At 48.8% G+C, this 19,856-nt stretch overlaps 1 protein-coding gene across 1 annotated transcript in view; it reads right to left on the reverse strand.

The window, feature by feature from the left end:
- Positions 1 to 1,749: 1,749 nt before the first annotated feature.
- The window catches only part of LOC138363303 (germ cell nuclear acidic protein-like), a 29,675-nt gene continuing 11,568 nt past the window's right edge, over positions 1,750 to 19,856 (reverse strand). The window contains exon 2 of the mRNA XM_069322320.1: positions 1,750 to 2,343. Within this exon, the coding sequence (XP_069178421.1) occupies positions 1,750 to 2,343 (594 nt within the window). The remainder of the gene's footprint in view (positions 2,344 to 19,856) is intronic.

Raw genomic sequence — 19,856 nt, forward strand, 5'->3', positions numbered from 1 at the left:
GCTGCTCCTGCCTCACCCACCCACCCACCCACCTGCTGCACCTGCCTCACCCACCCACCCACCCACCCACCTGCTGCACCTGCCTCACCCACCTGCTGCACCCTCTCACCCCCCTGATGCTGTACCTGGCCCACCCACCTGCCCACCTGCTGAACCTGCCCCACCCACCTGCTGCACCCTCTCACCCCCTGATGCTGCACTCCACCCACCCACCCCACCCACCTGCCTCACCCACCCACCTGCTGAACCTGCCCCACCCACCCACCCACCCACCCACCTGCTGCACCTTCTCACCCCCTGATGCTGCACCCCACCCACCCACCTGCTGCACCTGCCTCACCCACCTGCTGCACCCACTCACCCCCTGATGCGTGACCTGATCCACCCACCCACCCACCTGCTGCAACCCCCCCCCCACCCTGTCCACCCACCTTCGGTTGTATATTATATACACTAAGAGCCATACTCTCTTAGTGCTCTCACCCAATTGTTCTCACTGGGGTTGAGAGTCAGCCACTGGGCCCCGCCTCTCTACTTTACCTACGCCTCCTAAATATAGAAAAATGGGCATTATTTCCTTCAAACTTTGTTTTGACCTTTGGCTGACAGCTGAGGGAATGGTCTTGAGGAGGTTGGCGAGTAATGAAAGACTGCGTCACAGCTCTAGATAAGGAGTCGTCAGCCTTCAGGACCCTTTAAGACGTCTTCCTTAAAGCTTTCTGAGGCAAAGGTCAAAGTCGATGTTTGAGGGAAATAGCAGCCATTTTCTGAACCTTGGAGGCGTCGTTAGTAGTCGTTAGGAAACTACACTTAATCCGGCACGACCCAAGAAAATGAATTGTGTTATATTGCATTATACATTTGTAGACTGCCTCCACTACTTCCTCCCCTACTGCCTCCACTACTTCCTCCCCCTACTGCCTCCACTACTTCCTCCCCTACTGCCTCCACTACTTCCTCCCCTACTGCCTCCACTACTTCCTCCCCTACTGCCTCCACTACTTCCTCCCCCTACTGCCTCCACTACTTCCTCCCCCTACTGCCTCCACTACTTCCTCCCCTACTGCCTCCACTACTTCCTCCCCTACTGCCTCCACTACTTCCTCCCCTACTGCCTCCACTACTTCCTCCCCTACTGCCTCCACTACTTCCTCCCCCTACTGCCTCCACTACTTCCTCCCCTACTGCCTCCACTACTTCCTCCCCTACTGCCTCCACTACTTCCTCCCCTACTGCCTCCACTACTTCCTCCCCTACTGCCTCCACTACTTCCTCCCCTACTGCCTCCACTACTTCCTCCCCTACTGCCTCCACTACTTCCTCCCCTACTGCCTCCACTACTTCCTCCCCTACTGCCTCCACTACTTCCTCCCCTACTGCCTCCACTACTTCGCTCCCCTACTGCCTCCACTACTTCGCTCCCCTACTGCCTCCACTACTTCCTCCCCTACTGCCTCCACTACTTCCTCCCCTACTGCCTCCACTACTTCCTCCCCTACTGCCTCCACTACTTCCTCCCCTACTGCCTCCACTACTTCCTCCCCTACTGCCTCCACTACTTCCTCCCCTACTGCCTCCACTACTTCCTCCCCTACTGCCTCCACTACTTCCTCCCCTACTGCCTCCACTACTTCCTCCCCTACTGCCTCCACTACTTCGCTCCCCTACTGCCTCCACTACTTCGCTCCCCTACTGCCTCCACTACTTCCTCCCCTACTGCCTCCACTACTTCCTCCCCTACTGCCTCCACTACTTCGCTCCCCTACTGCCTCCACTACTTCCTCCCCTACTGCCTCCACTACTTCCTCCCCTACTGCCTCCACTACTTCGCTCCCCTACTGCCTCCACTACTTCCTCCCCTACTGCCTCCACTACTTCCTCCCCTACTGCCTCCACTACTTCCTCCCCTACTGCCTCCACTACTTCCTCCCCTACTGCCTCCACTACTTCCTCCCCTACTGCCTCCACTACTTCCTCCCCTACTGCCTCCACTACTTCCTCCCCTACTGCCTCCACTACTTCCTCCCCTACTGCCTCCACTACTTCCTCCCCTACTGCCTCCACTACTTCCTCCCCTACTGCCTCCACTACTTCCTCCCCTACTGCCTCCACTACTTCCTCCCCTACTGCCTCCACTACTTCCTCCCCTACTGCCTCCACTACTTCCTCCCCTACTGCCTCCACTACTTCCTCCCCTACTGCCTCCACTACTTCCTCCCCTACTGCCTCCACTACTTCCTCCCCTACTGCCTCCACTACTTCCTCCCCTACTGCCTCCACTACTTCCTCCCCTACTGCCTCCACTACTTCCTCCCCTACTGCCTCCACTACTTCGCTCTGACACTGAGGAGGAAATCATGTCTCCTGTGTAGTTTCAGTGCACAAAAGTAAGAGTGGTTCATGGTCAGTAACTAAAGACCGGCGTCACTTCTTTCAAACACCTGCAAAATTCTTGAGAAAATAAACTCTCTACAAATGTCAGCATTTTTTTTTTTTACCATATTGGGTTACTACGTGGCTCATGACATGTCCAGGAAAGGTCGTCCTGCTCCTGATCTTTTGCAAACCTGTCCATTGGATGACTCCAGGATCAACTATACTGTTGTGGTGAGCGTTGCAGGGGCCTCTGAAGGAGTATGGCACCTTGGATTAGAAAGTATCAAGTACCAGGAATCTCAGGCTCCAATTCGACGTCTCCAATGGAGCTTACTCCCAAAGGCACTCAATGTTATGCTGATGACTGAACTCTAACTTATACATGTATAAAAAGAAGAAGTACCAACTGTTACAAGAGTCATTAATCAGTACTTGCAGCAATGTCTACAAGGGGCAGTCAATGGCAGGTGACATTTGTGAGTGAGACAGCAGAGGCGATGATGATAAGAAGCCACCACGATATTACAACTGGGACAAGCCTATTTATTTACTTATATACAAGAAGACCCATTGGGGTCCAGACTCTGCCCTCTGACAGGGCCGTCAGAGTACAGAACACTGGTGTTCTTACATTCTTGCAAAGTCACTAACACGCACAGCGTTTCGGGCAGTATTCAAATAAGTGACAGAAACCTGGCATTAAGTGATTCAGTTCACATCTTGGGGATAAAGTTGAACTCTTGAGTGAGCAACAAAAGTGTTGAGCACATCAAGTAAGGCAGCCATGACACTCCCAGACCGGCTTAAGGCACACCTCCGACCTCCTCAGCGCCAGGGCTCCAAAACTTTGTATGAAACACAAGTTTCTACTTGTATTGGTAGGCAGAAACAGCCTCGCATCTTGCAGGGTCGGCGTTCAATCCCCAATGGTGCAAGTGGTTGGGCAGCGTTCCTTCACCTCGCCTCATATCCTTCCCACCTGTTATATAGTCATGCTGGATTAGGGGGCGTATTAATGGGGGTAATTAATGGTGGGGAAGGGGGTATTTATTATTGATTGAGGGGGCGTATTACGCTATTTTGAAATGTTTAATATCTACCAAACTTTTTTACTAGTTGTATATAAGACGGGCTGCAACTGTTTTACGCTTCAGTATCGCAGGACGTATTCTTGTTTATTTGGTTTTCTGAACCTTCATTCCTCGGCTGACTTACATTTGGGAAAGGTTCCCTCAACACATAAATACGGATGAGGTCAAGTAAACGGACCATATGAAGCCTGACATTTTTTTTTTAAATTTTGCCCCGAGGGGCGAGTTTATTGGGCAGCGCCACTCATCTTGTGAGTGAACATACCGCCATAGCAGAATGTACAACACTCCCCAATAGGAAGAAAACCCGCTGGGTTGTTCATCCTGTCACTTGTACCCAGACACAGCTGGGACTTGCTTAACTGTCTCAAGTGAACAGCTCCTCAAACAAGAAGATTAACATTTATCAACCCTTAAAAGCTTACGTTATCTTGCGGGTGCAAAATGGGGAAATCTTTTAAGAACAGTATCAATATTTGACAAATAGTGTTTTCCTAACTCAAACAATGTGGGGTTTATTATTCTACAGTTATTCCTAATGTCTCTCAGGTGTTCACATTCACCTGGTATCAAGGCGCTCTCAGAACAAGACTGATTAATGTGTTTCGATAGAGATGCAGGACAAGGGAGAGATATAATGGTTTCAAGAACAGTTTGGAGGTACAGGGATGAGAGTGGGTGGATTATAATGGGTGCTCCCTGTGTTATATTATGTGCAGGACACAAGATCAGGCTACGTACATGACGGAGAGTCAAGTATTCGAGCTTACTATAATATTGTTTATATTTTTGTGCAGTAGGGCTAATTTGGGCAGCATCACTCATCCTGTGAGTGTACACACCGCCATAGCAGCATGTACAACACTCCCCAGTAGGAAGAAAACCCGCTGGGATGTTCATGCTGTCACTTGTACCCAGACGTAGCTGGAACCACTGCATTTAGAGTGGAATTTTGTTTTACTATTACTTACTATTTTGTTATTAACTGCATTTATGGAGTTACCTTAGACTGTTGGCAATGGTACAGAGTGTGTGTCAAGAGTCAGGTGTCCCCTCCCTGGCAGGATGCTTTGTCAGTCAGGTGTGTGTGTTGAGCAACCTTCACTGGCAAACTTTGGATGCATTGCGAGGACCTCCTCAAGAACACGGGTGTGTGGATAAGGTAATTTTAACGCTCCCGTCACCTCATGCTGACGGGTGTAATAATTACCTAACTGTAGTTACAGGATGAGAGCTACTCTCATCGTGTCCCGTCTTCCTTTCTTTGTCGTATAACGCTTTGAAACTACTGATGGTCTTGGCCTCCTTCTAACGTGGCTTGTTCCACCCGTCTACCACTCTGTTTGCAAAGTGTGTGAGTGTGAAAGTGAGTGAGTGGATGAGTGGCGTTATCTTGGCCAGCGAGAAGCATCAGGTGACAGGGGCCACTGTCTCTAGTACTGTCACCGGACACCAACCCTCCCACACCCGCCAGCCACCAACCCTCCCACACCCGCCAGCCACCAATCCTCCCACACCCGCCAGCCACCAACCCTCCCACACCCGCCGGCCTCCAACCATCCCACACCCGCCAGCCACCAACCCTCCCACACCCGCCGGCCTCCAACCCTCCCACACCCGCCAGCCTCCAACCCTCCCACACCCGCCGGCCTCCAACCCTCCCACACCCACCAGCCACCAACCCTCCCACACGCGCTAGCCACCAACCCTCCCACACCCGCCGGCCTCCAACCCTCCCACACCCGCCAGCCTCCAACCCTCCCACACCCGCCACCCACCAACCCTCCCACACCCGCCGGCCTCCAACCCTCCCACACCCGCCAGCCTCCAACCCTCCCACACCCGCCAGCCACCAACCCTCCCACACCCGCCAGCCTCCAACCCTCCCACACCCGCCAGCCACCAACCCTCCCACACCCACCAGCCACCAACCCTCCCACACCCGCCAGCCTCCAACCCTCCCACACCCGCCAGCCTCCAACCCTCCCACACCCGCCAGCCACCAACCCTCCCACACCCGCCAGCCTCCAACCCTCCCACATCCGCCACCCACTAACCCTCCCACACCCGCCAGCCTCCAACCCTCCCACACCCGCCGGCCTCCAACCCTCCCACACCCGCCGGCCTCCAACCCTCCCACACCCGCCAGCCTCCAACCCTCCCACACCCGCCAGCCACCAACCCTCCCACACCCGCCAGCCCCCAACCCTCCCACATCCGCCAGCCACCACCCCACACCCACCAGCCACCAACCCTCCCACACCCGCCGGCCTCCAACCCTCCCACACCCACAACAGTCTGAGTGCTCTGCCAGACCATCCACAGATCAGGAGAGAAACAGACTCATGACCGGTACAGATTATAGAAATGTAAATTGCAACAAGAGAAATAGTGTTGCACAGTGGTTAGCGCAGTCAGGCCACAGCAGAAAGGTCCCGGGTTCAATACCCGAGGTAAGTCGAACAGAAGCGTTTCGGCAACGTTACTTGGAAGGTCAGAAATCCCTCCTGTGATTTTATATATATATATATATATATATATATATATATATATATATATATATATATATATATATATATATATATCAACAGGAAAGGTATAAACAGCAGAACCAAGGCATCCAAAATCAGAGCAACAGTCAACAAGAAAATAGAAGAAGGCAACACAATAGGGGCGATCAGAGTCATCACCAGTGAAGACACAGTTGCCACCAGGGATGCCCATACAGCACAAGCCCTGAGGGAAAAACACCCACCCAGAGCTCCTCGTGACGACAGTGTTCCCCTAGTCGGTGTCACCAGAGCAGAACCCCTGTGTGTGCTCGAATCCATGGTGCATAAAGCAGCTTTATCTTTCCCACCAGGATCAGCAGGTGGGTTCACAGGACTAAGACCCAACCACATCAAACAAATGCTCAACCCTGCACTGGGAGACATTGCACAGGGCCTCCTGGTGGAACTAACTAGATTCGCCAACACATGTCTAGCTGGCAACATGCCAGAGACCATACGGCCTCTCTTTTTTGGCGCTACCCTCTGTGCCCTGAGGAAAAAAGATGGAGGAATCAGACCGATAGCTGTGGGCAATTCACTCCGGCGTCTCGTCGCTAAGGCTGCTGCTAGAGCAGTTAGTCAGGCAGCAGCCGATATGCTGAAGCCAAAACAGCTTGGGTTTGGCATTCCCCAAGGGTGTGAGGCAGCGGCTCATGCAGCTAGAGCCTACATTGCCAACATTACGAATGAAAAAGTCCTGATAAAGCTGGACTTCAAAGATGCTTTCAATCTGGTTAGAAGGGATGCAGTACTCAGTGCGGTTCATCGCCTTTTTCCTTCCCTCTACCCGTTTGTAAACTCATGCTACAGCAAGAATCTAACTCTGCTTTTTGGGGAACATGAAATCGAATCACAAGAAGGTGTCCAACAGGGTGACCCCTCTTGCTCCTTTTCTTTTCTGCCTAGTCATCAAGGAAGTCACTGATAACCTGTCCAGTGAGCTCAATATTTGGTTTTTGGACGATGGTACTCTAGCCGGCTCCCCAGCCTCACTCTTGAACGACATAAGAATAATTCAGGAGCAAGGAGCAAGCCTAGGCCTCACCCTGAACTCTTCCAAGTGCGAAATAACCTCCACCAACCAGCACATAATAGAGAAAATAAAGGTTGTTTTGCCTGACATTCATACATTCAACTCTGAGGACAGCACACTCCTAGGTGCTCCTCTTGGAAGGAATGCCATCGATGGGGTCCTTGGTAAGAAGATCACTGACCTGAAGAGGATGAACGAGAGGATTGAAGACATCGATGCTCATGATGCACTTTACCTCATCACCAGATGCTTGTCCCTCCCCAGGCTGACCTACTTTCTAAGATGTTCGCCATCTTTTAACAATATTAAATTAGAAGAGTACGACAGCTTGCTGAAATCAACACTAGAAAAAGCCCTCAATCTTTCCCTCAGCAACTCACAGTGGAAACAGGCCTCCCTTCCTGTCAGACTCGGGGGCCTTGGCGTGTGCACAGCAACACAAATTGCTATACCAGCGTTCCTGTCCTCTTCAGTGGTGTCTGACAACTTGGTGAAGGAAATCCTACCTGAGCACCTAGTTCAACAGGCCGGGGTACATGATCCCAGCTTCACAGACTGCACAACCAAATGGGTCTCTCTTGCAGGACCAGCACCCCAACCACCGCCTTCTGAAGCCCATAAGCAATCCAGCTGGGATCGCCCCATTGCCGACCAAGAAGCTGCGACTTTGCTAGAAGCTGCGACAACACCACATGACACTGCCCGACTTAGAACTGTAGCAGCTCCCCATGCAGGTGATTTCCTATTAGCAACCCCAATGTCAGCAACCGGCACCTGTCTCACACCGCAGGCCCTACGAATTGCCGTGGCTCTCCGCCTCGCTGCCCCAATCCACACCATGAATACAGGTGTATTTGCGGCGAGGCAGAAGCCGACAGGTACGGATGGCATGGTCTTCTCTGCCATGGGACAGGAGGATGGCATGCAAGACACGGCAAGGTCAATGACATTATTAACAGCCGGTTGTCCAGCAGAGAGAGCCCCGTTACCTAATGTCCCGCAACTCTGATGAGCCTGTCGGTCGCCCAGACGGAATCACGGTGAACCCCTGGAAGAATGGTAAACAGTTGGTGCGGGACTACACTTGCGTTTCAACTTTAGCCAATACCTATGTTGACTTCAATGCTACACAAGCAGGAGGAGCTGCCAATCACCGGGAAGCGGCAAAGTCACGTATATACAGAGACCTTGAGCACCACTACAATTTTGTCCCCATTGCCTCAGAGACACTTGCTGCCTGGGGTAAAAATGCTGCTAGCTTTTTGAAGGAGTTGGGGTCTAAGCTAATCGAAACAACTAGAGACCCTAGAGCTGCCAGTTTTCTTTATATATACTATATATATATATATATATATATATATATATATATATATATATATATATATATATATATATATATATATATAGTCCCCCATTTATCCCCTATGTATCCCCCCCTTGTTTTTACCTTTATTGTACTTGCCTTATCACCTGACCCCATACGGGTATAAATCAATGAGTTTTGTAATTTCTTTTCACTTGAGAATGAACCATGGAGGTTCGAAACGTTGTGCAACTTGTATAAATCAGTGTAATACATTCTATAGTAATTCACTTTTTTCTTCACCTTGAAATAACGAAAATGAGTTTTGGAGAACTCCTTTTTCAGCTAAGCCCTGATGCTAGGAAAATAGTTAGAGGGATAGAAGCCCTAAATCAGAAGATAGTAAATACATAATACATACATACACACACACATATATATATATATATATATATATATATATATATATATATATATATATATATATATATATATATATATATATATATATATATTGTTAAATATGACCGAAAAAGTAAGATTAATAATTCTAACACGAATTTTCTCAATATTTCTTATGTTTCTTTTTACTGTCGATGGTAATTGAAAAATCAATTCTCCAAAATTCATTTTTTATTTCTAGTCTGATGCGACACTTGAACTCGTTTCGTAATAACGTATTACATTTTCAAAAACTTTAGTTTACACACACACAACTATAACCTGCAAGCACTAAACTGAGTTTTACTATGCTAACATTTAAACAGCTTTTGTCTGATATACTCGCATTTGGGTGAGGTGATATGTTACAACAGTTTTGGATGAAGTGAACAAAACTTTCAACACAAGACAGAACACGGTGCAATGGGTATAAATTGGATAAATGAGAGGGAAGAATGGAAGTAACTGCAAAGGGCCTATTGGCCCATATTTCCTCTTGATGCTTCTATATTAGTACGGAGTCTTGAAGTGGGTAGAATATAGTTTTGCATTAATTGACTGTTGATTGCTGGTGTTGACTTCTTGATGTGTAGTGCCTCGCTGATGTCAAGCCGCCTGCTATCGCTGTATCTATTGATGATTTCTGTGTTGTTTGTTAAGAATTCTCTGGTGATGGTCTGGTTGTGGGAAGAGATTATATGTTCCTTAATGGAGCCCTGTTGCTTATGCATTGTTAATCGCCTGGAAAGAGATGTTGTTGTCTTGCCTATATACTGAGCTATGAACTTGAAACCTGCCATATACTGCAGGTATGTTGACGACATTTTTACACAGGTACCTGATGTCAGACGTCTGCAGGAGCTGAAGGAGGCATTCGAGCGGAATTCTGTGTTGCGTTTCACTTACGAGATGGAGAAGACGATTTACTTTAAAACCAAAAAAAACGCCCAACCTACTCATGAAAAACTCTCTAGACACAAAGCAGAACGCTTTAAAAGAGACCAACGTCGTCTATGCCTTCAAATGCCCACTTGGGGACTGTAAGCCTCAAAGAACTCAGTATATAGGCAAGACAACAACATCTCTTTCCAGGCGATTAACGATGCATAAGCACCTCCCTCACACTGTGTGGCACTGAGTGTGAGGGAGGTGAGTGGCACTGAGTGTGATGGAGGTGAGTGGCACTCAGTGTGAGGGTGGTGAGTGGCACTGAGTGTGATGGAGGTGAGTGGCACTCAGTGTGAGGGTGGTGAGTGGCACTCAGTGTGAGGGAGGTGAGTGGCACTCAGTGTGAGGGAGGTGAGAGGCACTCAGTGTGAGGAAGGGGAGTGGCACTCAGTGTGAGGGAGGTGAGTGGCACTCAGTGTGAGGGTGGTGAGTGGCACTCAGTGTGAGGGAGGTGAGTGGCACTCAGTGTGAGGGAGGTGAGTGGCACTCAGTGTGAGGGTGGTGAGTGGCACTCAGTGTGAGGGAGGTGAGTGGCACTCAGTGTGAGGGAGGTGAGAGGCACTGAGTGTGAGGAAGGGGAGTGGCACTCAGTGTGAGGGAGGTGAGTGGCACTCAGTGTGAGGGTGGTGAGTGGCACTCAGTGTGAGGGAGGTGAGAGGCACTCAGTGTGAGGGAGGTGAGTGGCACTCAGTGTGAGGGAGGTGAGAGGCACTGAGTGTGAGGAAGGGGAGTGGCACTGGTGACAAAGAGTGAGTGTGGGTTATGGCACTACCGGTGGGGTAGCAGCTTGGAGTGCCTGGTTATGGAGTGCCTCTAGTGCCAGGGTTGTATCAGGATGGGTGGCACTCAAGAGTGGGGGAGGGTGATGGCACTTACAGGAGAAGAGCCCGCACTCAACCTCATACAAACGGAAATACACACACACTCACACACACACACACACACACACACACACACACACACACACACACACACACACACACACACACACACACACACACACACACACACAGTGAGTATGAGTATCTGGTCGAGGAAGGGTTATTGAATTCGAGGAAGGGTACTGAAAACAAAAGGCTGGCACTCCGTAAGGGAAATTATGAGGAGATAAGAAAATTTCTAACAGATACAACATGGGAAACAGAGCTCAGGGAAAAGACGGCCCAAGACATGACAAACTTCATCACGCACAAATGCAAGGAAGCAACAAACAAGTTTGTCCCAGTCCAAAAGGAAAACAATTAAACAAAGATGAGAAACCCATGGTTTAATCAGAGATGTAGGCTAGCTAAGCAGCAAAGTAAAAGGGCATGGAGAAACTATAGGAATAACAGGACACTGGAGAGCAGAGAAAGATACCAGAATGCCAGGAATGAATATGTCAGGATGAGAAGAGAGGCAGAAAGACAATATGAAAATGACATCGCAAGCAAGTTAAAGACTCAGCCTAAATTGATGCACAGCCTCATCAGTAAAGGAACAGCTTATGAAATTAAGGATAGGGGCAGAAGGATTCGCTATAAATGACAAGGAAGTGTGTGAGGAACTGAATAAGAAATTCCAGGAGGTCTTCACCTTAGAGCAAAGAGAGATTCCAGAGATAAGAGAGGGAATAGCTAACAGGAACCACTGGAAGAGTTTGAGATTACCAGCGGGGTAATTGCGTACTCTACACTGGCAAAAGTTAGAACATCATTCAGAAACCTAAGTAAGAAGGCATTTAGGGCGCTTTACACTGCCTACGTGAGGCCAGTCTTAGAGTATGCCGCCTCATCATGGAGTCCCCATCTGAAGAAGCATATAATGAAACTGGAAAAGGTTCAGAGGTTTGCAACGAGACTCGTCCCAGAGCTACGAGGGATGGGGTATGAGGAGCGCCTGAGGGAACTGTGACTTACGACACTAGAAAGAAGAAGGGAGAGGGGGGACATGATAGGAACGTATAAAATACTCAGGGGTATTGACAGAGTGGACATAGACGAAATGTTCACACGGAATAGTAACAGAACGAGGGGACATGGGTGGAAACTGGAAACTCAGATGAGTCACAGATGTTAGGAAGTTTTCTTTTAGCGTGAGAGTAGTGGAAAAATGGAATGCACTTCAGGAACAGGTTGTGGAAGCAAATACTATTCATAATTTTAAAACCAGGTATGATAGGGAAATGGGACAGGAGTCATTGCTGTAAACAACCGATGCTCGAAAGGCGGGATCCAAAAGTCAATGCTCGATCCTGCAGACACAACTAGGTGAGTACACACACACACACACACACACACACACACACACACACACACACACACACACACACACACACACACACACACACACCTATAAGGTCACCAGCATGGCCAATCCAAACACCGGAAACAGTGTTACAAGTGTCTCCTTGTTTGGTCATGTGTCTTCTCGTGTGTTTGGTGAGGGCGTGTGCGTGTGTTTGGTGTGCGTGTGTTTGGTGTGCGTGTGTTTGGTGAGGGTGTGTGTGTGTGTTTGGTGAGGGTGTGTGTGTGTGTTTGGTGAGGGTGTGTGTGTGTGTTTGGTGAGGGTGTGTGCGTGTGTTTGGTGAGGGTGTGTGCGTGTGTTTGGTGAGGGTGTGTGCGTGTGTTTGGTGAGGGTGTGTGCGTGTGTTTGGTGAGGGTGTGTGCGTGTGTTTGGAGAGGGTGTGTGCGTGTGTTTGGTGTGCGTACGCGCGAGCGTGTCTGTGAGAACTGGGTGTGTGGGCGTGTAGGCGTCCGTACACCTGGGCGTAGTGTAGACCTTTAAATCCTCTCTACACTGTGTAAAGTTTACTCTACACTGTGTAAAGTTCACTCTATACTGTGTAAAGTTGACTCTACACTGTGTAAAGTTCACTCTACACTGCGTAAAGTTTACTCTACACTATGTAAAGTTTACTCTACACTGCGTAAAGTTTACTCTACACTATGTAAAGTTTACTCTACACTATGTAAAGTTTACTCTACACTGCGTAAAGTTTACTCTACACTATGTAAAGTTTACTCTACACTGTGTAAAGTTGACTCTACACTGTGTAAAGTTGACTCTACACTGTGTAAAGTTGACTCTACACTGTGTAAAGTTGACTCTACACTGAGTAAAGTTCACTCTACACTGTGTAAAGTTTACTCTACACTGTGTAAAGCTTACTCTACACTGTGTAAAGTTTACTCTACACTATGTAAAGTTTACTCTACACTGTGTAAAGTTGACTCTACACTGTGTAAAGTTGACTCTACACTGTGTAAAGTTGACTCTACACTGAGTAAAGTTCACTCTACACTGTGTAAAGTTTACTCTACACTATGTAAAGTTTACTCTACACTATGTAAAGTTTACTCTACACTGTGTAAAGTTTACTCTACACTGTGTAAAGTTGACTCTACACTGAGTAAAGTTCACTCTACACTGTGTAAAGTTTACTCTACACTATGTAAAGTTTACTCTACACTATGTAAAGTTTACTCTACACTGTGTAAAGTTTACTCTACACTGTGTAAAGTTGACTCTACACTGAGTAAAGTTCACTCTACACTGTGTAAAGTTTACTCTACACTATGTAAAGTTTACTCTACACTGCGTAAAGTTTACTCTACACTATGTAAAGTTTACTCTACACTGTACAGTTTACTCTACACTGTGTAAAGTTTACTCTACACTATGTAAAGTTTACTCTACACTGCGTAAAGTTTACTCTACACTGTGGTGTAGAGTGAGGTGTTGCTCTGGTCAGCCTCTACAGGACTAGAACAAATCCACAAGGGCCGTGACGAGGGTTCGAACCCACGTCTGAAAGGATCCCAGACGCTGCCTTAATCGACTGAGCTACGACATGGTCAAAAGAACAGAACTTGAGATACAAATTTCAATATCTGGGCGAGAACTTGGAGTGATAAGGGACTATCTCCCGGACAGGAAACAGAGGGTCATGGTGAGGCGAGAGCGGTGAAGAGCGGGCTGGCCGGTGAGACTCAGCGCCTGGACCCCGCCTTCTTTATTATGCGCTAATATTAAGGATCAGGCACCAAAAGTCTACCAAAGTCTAATCTACCAAAAGTAGATTCTTTCACATTCATCTCTGAAGACGAGGCCAAAATTAAGGAGATGGGAGATGGTTTGATACGTGGCTGTTTGAGTTCAACGCTGAGAAGTGCACATCTACACGGAGAGGAGCGAGATTATCCCAGTGGCAGAATGAGATCATAGGATACATAGGTACTCACCTAATTGTGAGTCTTGGTTTACTCAGACGTGGAATCCCCGTTACATTTACTTCATGGATTACAATATCTTGAGGTTATCTTGAGATGATTTCGGGGCTTTTTAGTGTCCCCGCGGCCCGGTCCTCGATCAGGCCTCCACCCCCAAGAAACAGCCCGTGACAGCTGACTAACACCCAGGTACCTATTTTACTGCTAGGTAACAGGGGCATAGGGTGAAAGAAACTCTGCCCATTGTTTCTCCCCGTTGCCCGGGATCGAACCCGGGACCACAGGATCACAAGGGGAATATTTACTCATAAAAGTGCTCATAAGCTCACAGGTAATGTCTAAAATAATTCATGATCAATGTCTCCAAAATTAATTAAAGGAAATAATATATAAAATACTCAGGAGATAATTGTCAGGAACTTTATTTAATAATGTACATTACTTAACCCCCAAGCTAGAGTAATAACTTGTTCCTTCAGTGGCACGGTACACAGGTACACAGTGGCACGGTACACAGGTACACAGTGGCACGGTACACAGGTACACAGTGGCACGGTACACAGGTACACAGAGGCACGGTACACAGTGGCACGGTACACAGGTACACAGTGGCACGGTACACAGTGGCACGGTACACAGTGGCACGGTACACAGGTACACAGAGGCTCGGTACACAGTGGCACGGTACACAGTGGCACGGTACACAGGTACACAGTGGCACGGTACACAGTGGCACGGTACACAGGTACACAGAGGCACGGTACACAGTGGCACGGTACACAGGTACACAGTGGCACGGTACACAGTGGCACGGTACACAGGTACACAGTGGCACGGTACACAGGTACACAGTGGCACGGTACACAGGTACACAGAGGCACGGTACACAGGTACACAGTGGCACGGTACACAGGTACACAGTGGCACGGTACACAGTGGCACGGTACACAGGTACACAGAGGCACGGTACACAGTGGCACGGTACACAGTGGCACGGTACACAGGTACACAGTGGCACGGTACACAGGTACACAGTGGCACGGTACACAGGTACACAGAGGCACGGTACACAGTGGCACGGTACACAGGTACACAGTGGCACGGTACACAGGTACACAGAGGCACGGTACACAGTGGCACGGTACACAGGTACACAGTGGCACGGTACACAGTGGCACGGTACACAGGTACACAGAGGCACGGTACACAGGTACACAGAGGCACGGTACACAGGTACACAGAGGCACGGTACACAGGTAGACAGAGGCACGGTACACAGGTACACAGAGGCTCGGTACACAGGTACACAGAGGCACGGTACACAGGTACACAGAGGCACGGTACACAGGTACACAGTGGCACGGTACACAGTGGCACGGTACACAGGTACACAGAGGCACGGTACACAGGTACACAGTGGCACGGTACACAGGTACACAGAGGCTCGGTACACAGGTACACAGAGGCACGGTACACAGGTACCCAGAGGCACGGTACACAGGTACACAGTGGCACGGTACACAGGTACACAGTGGCACGGTACACAGGTACACAGTGGCATGGTACACAGGTACACAGTGGCACGATACACAGGTACACAGTGGCACGGTACACAGGTACACAGTGGCACGGTACACAGGTACACAGAGGCTCGGTACACAGGTACACAGAGGCACGGTACACAGTGGCACGGTACACAGGTACACAGAGGCTCGGTACACAGGTACACAGTGGCACGGTACACAGGTACACAGTGGCACGGTACACAGGTACACAGTGGCACGGTACACAGGTACACAGTGGCACGGTACACAGGTACACAGTGGCACGGTACACAGGTACACAGTGGCACGGTACACAGGTACACAGAGGCTCGGTACACAGGTACACAGAGGCACGGTACACAGGTACACAGAGGCTCGGTACACAGGTACACAGAGGCACGGTACACAGGTACACAGAGGCTCGGTACACAGGTACACAGAGGCACGGTACACAGGTACACAGAGGCTCGGTACACAGGTACACAGAGGCACGGTACACAGGTACACAGAGGCACGGTACACAGGTACACAGAGGCACGGTACACAGTGGCACGGTACACAGGTACACAGAGGCACGGTACACAGGTACACAGAGGCACGGTACACAGGTACACAGAGGCTCGGTACACAGGTACACAGAAGCACGGTACACAGGTACACAGAGGCACGGTACACAGGTACACAGAGGCACGGTACACAGGTACACAGTGGCACGGTACACAGGTACACAGAGGCTCGGTACACAGGTACACAGAAGCACGGTACACAGGTACACAGAGGCACGGTACACAGGTACACAGAGGCACGGTACACAGGTACACAGAGGCACGGTACACAGGTACACAGAGGCTCGGTACACAGGTACACAGATGCACGGTACACAGGTACACAGAGGCACGGTACACAGGTACACAGAGGCACGGTACACAGGTACACAGAGGCACGGTACACAGGTACACAGAGGCACGGTACACAGGTACACAGAGGCACGGTACACAGGTACACAGAGGCACGGTACACAAAGGCACGGTACACAGGTACACAGAGGCACGGTACACAAAGGCACGGTACACAGGTACACAGAGGCACGGTACACAGGTACACAAAGGCACGGTACACAGGTACACAGAGGCACGGTACACAAAGGCACGGTACACAGGTACACAGAGGCACGGTACACATTAGCTAAATTTGATTTGATTGATTATTTTCAATAAGTAACGTAAGTTCAGAAATAACTAAGCCAATGAGCAGATATAATCTACCACCATAATTATATGTACCACACTCAGCTATATATGTACCACACTCAGCTATATATGTACCACACTCAGCTATATATGTACCACACTCAGCTATATATGTACCACACTCAGCTATATATGTACCACACTCAGCTATAAAGAGATCAAGGACATCAGATTTCACGAATGACATCGTTTTTTTATTGGCCCGTGTAGAGGTCCCGGTGCGGCTTGTCACTTCAGCTGACATTCTGTGTTGACTATATTTCACTGGCCGTGTAAACGCTAGAGGTAAATTAATACATTTTCCTCATATTGTATCTTTAAACTACAGATAACTCCATTCTGGGGCTGTACACAACCACACACACACATTCTGGGGCTGTACACAACCACACACACATTCTGGGTCTGTACACAGCCACACACAGACGCGGTGCACTGAAGGAAGAGAGCCACACCATAAAAAAGAGGAAGACGATACGTTTCACTCTTTAAGGAGGAAGGAGACAAAAAGTGTAGAAACCTCTGGGTATGAAAAGGCTGTGACGTGCAGGGTGAGGTGACGTGTGCCGTGTAGGGCTGGTGCAGGGGTGCAGGGCGCCAGGCTCCGTCAGGGGGTGCAGGCTGGGGAAGCCTAGTCTGCTGTGTTTGGAGACGTGTAGAGGAGAATGCGTCAGGAGGAGCACGCGCAGTGGTAAGAATTGAGTTTACGATTCAGACATAAGGGAAATCCACTTCAGAACCCCTCATGAGAATGAGTGTTCATAGTGCATTGATGTTTGAGTATCTGGTAGAAGTAGGGATAATTTACTCAAGGAAGGGACCAGGCTACAAAAGGCTGGCAAACTGAAAGGGAAACTACGAGGTGTTAAGAAAATTCCTAATAGAAATAGCATGGGTAAAGTGCTGAGAGGGAAGGGTGGACAAGACATGACGGACTACATCACGATATGTGTAAGGAGGCAGAAGACAAGTCTGTCTTAGTCCAAAAGGAAAAAAGATATGCAAATGAGGAAGCCATGGTTTAATCACGGATGTAAGCTGGCAAAGCAACTAAGCACAAACGCGTGAAGAAGCTGCAGAAATAACAGGACACCAGAGAGCAGAGGAAGATACCGGAGGGCCAGGAATGAGTACCTCAGAGTGGGAAGAGAGGCAGACACTACGAAAATGACACAGCAAGTAAGGCAAAGTCTGTTAACTTGAAATTGTAAAATAATATACACCTATATAGGTGTAGGGAGCTGGAGGTCAGATACAAGGTACCATTTGGGAGATGAAATACTTCAAGAATCAGAGTGAGAAAGACCAGAGGGGTCTGGTCTCACGCCATATCACGCCAGACCTGTCCTTTGTACCCCACATCAAGAAGATATCATCAGCGGCATATGCCAGATTGGCCAACATAAAAACTGCCTTTACAAACGTATAAGAAATCATTTAGAACCTTGTATACCACATGTCAGACCAATCTTGAAGTATGCAGCTCCAGTGTACAGTCCGTATTGGAGAAGGTTCAAAGGTATACCCCGAGACTAGTACCCGAACTGCGAGGTATGAGCTACGAGGAGAGACTACGGGAACTAAACCTCCCGTCGCTGGAAGACAGAGTTAGGGGAGACGTGATCACCTCACATAAGATTCTCAGAGGAATTGACAGGGTAGACGAATATTTAACACAAGGGGTACACGCACAAGGGGTACACGCACAAGGGGTACACGCACAAGGGGTACACGCACAAGGGGTACACGCACAAGGGGTACACGCACAAGGGGACTCAAGTGGAAACCGAGTACCCAAATGAGCCACAGGAACATCAGAAATAACATGGAATGCATTTTTTATTTTATCTTTATTTATGAAAATACAATATAAATTACATATACATAAGTTTTACAAGGCAATTCATTAGGCAGTGATGTGGTGGAGGCTGACTCCATACACAGTTTTAAATGTAGATATGATAGAGCCCAATAGGCTCAATAATCTATACACCAGTTGATTGACAGTTGAGAGGCGGGACCAAAGAGTCGAAGTTCAACCCTTGCAAGCACAACTAGGCGAATACACACACACACACACACACACACACACACACACACACACACACACACACACACACACACACACACACACACACACACACACACACACACACACACTCGACATATCCTCTGTGCCCCGCCTGGGAGGGAGAGTGAGGCGTGGTGGTGAGAGATTACAGTAATGTCACCTTATTTGGTGGTGACTTGGGGCCACCACCCCCAACCCCTCACTATCACCCCACATCCCACCCCACCACCCCACACCACCGCCCCACACCACCGCCCACACCACCACCCCCAACCCCTGGGGTCCCTGACGGCTGAGAAGACAGCGCTCGGGGTTCGTAGTCCTAGGGTCCGGGGGATCGATCCTCGGCGCAGGCGGAAACAAATGAACAGTTTCTTTCACTCTAATGCCCCAGTTCACCTAGCAGTAAATAGGTATCTGGGAGTTAGATAGCTGTTACGGGCTGCTTCCTGAGTGTGTGTGTATACTCACCTATTTGTGCTTGCGGGGGTTGAGCTCTGGCTCTTTGGTCCTGCCTCTCAACTGTCAATCAACAGGTGTACAGGTTCCTGAGCCTATTGGGCTCTGTCATATCTACACTTGAAACTGTGTATGGAGTCAGCCTCCACCACATCACTGCCTAATGCATTCCATCTGTTAACTACTCTGACACTGAAAAAGTTCCTTCTAACGTTCCTGTGGCTCATTTGGGTACTCAGTTTCCACCTGTGTCCCCTTGTTCGCGTACCACACGTGTTAAAAAGTTTATCCTTATCTACCCTGTCAATTCCATTGAGAATTTTTTAGGTAGTGATCATGTCTCCCTTTACTCTTCTGTCTTCACACAGCCTTTCCTCGTAACTCATGCCTCTTAGTTTTTTTTATCTTTATTTAAGAAAATACAATATAAATCATATATACATAAGTTTTACAAGGCAATACAGAAGTATAATTCCTAGTGAACAAGTGTTTCATAGAGTGGAATACCTCTGATCTTTGTGTGTGTGTGTGTGTGTGTGTGTGTGTGTGTGTGTGTGTGTGTGTGTGTGTGTGTGTG

This window comes from Procambarus clarkii, chromosome 10, assembly GCF_040958095.1.
Source record: "Procambarus clarkii isolate CNS0578487 chromosome 10, FALCON_Pclarkii_2.0, whole genome shotgun sequence".
Lineage (NCBI taxonomy): Eukaryota > Metazoa > Arthropoda > Malacostraca > Decapoda > Cambaridae > Procambarus > Procambarus clarkii.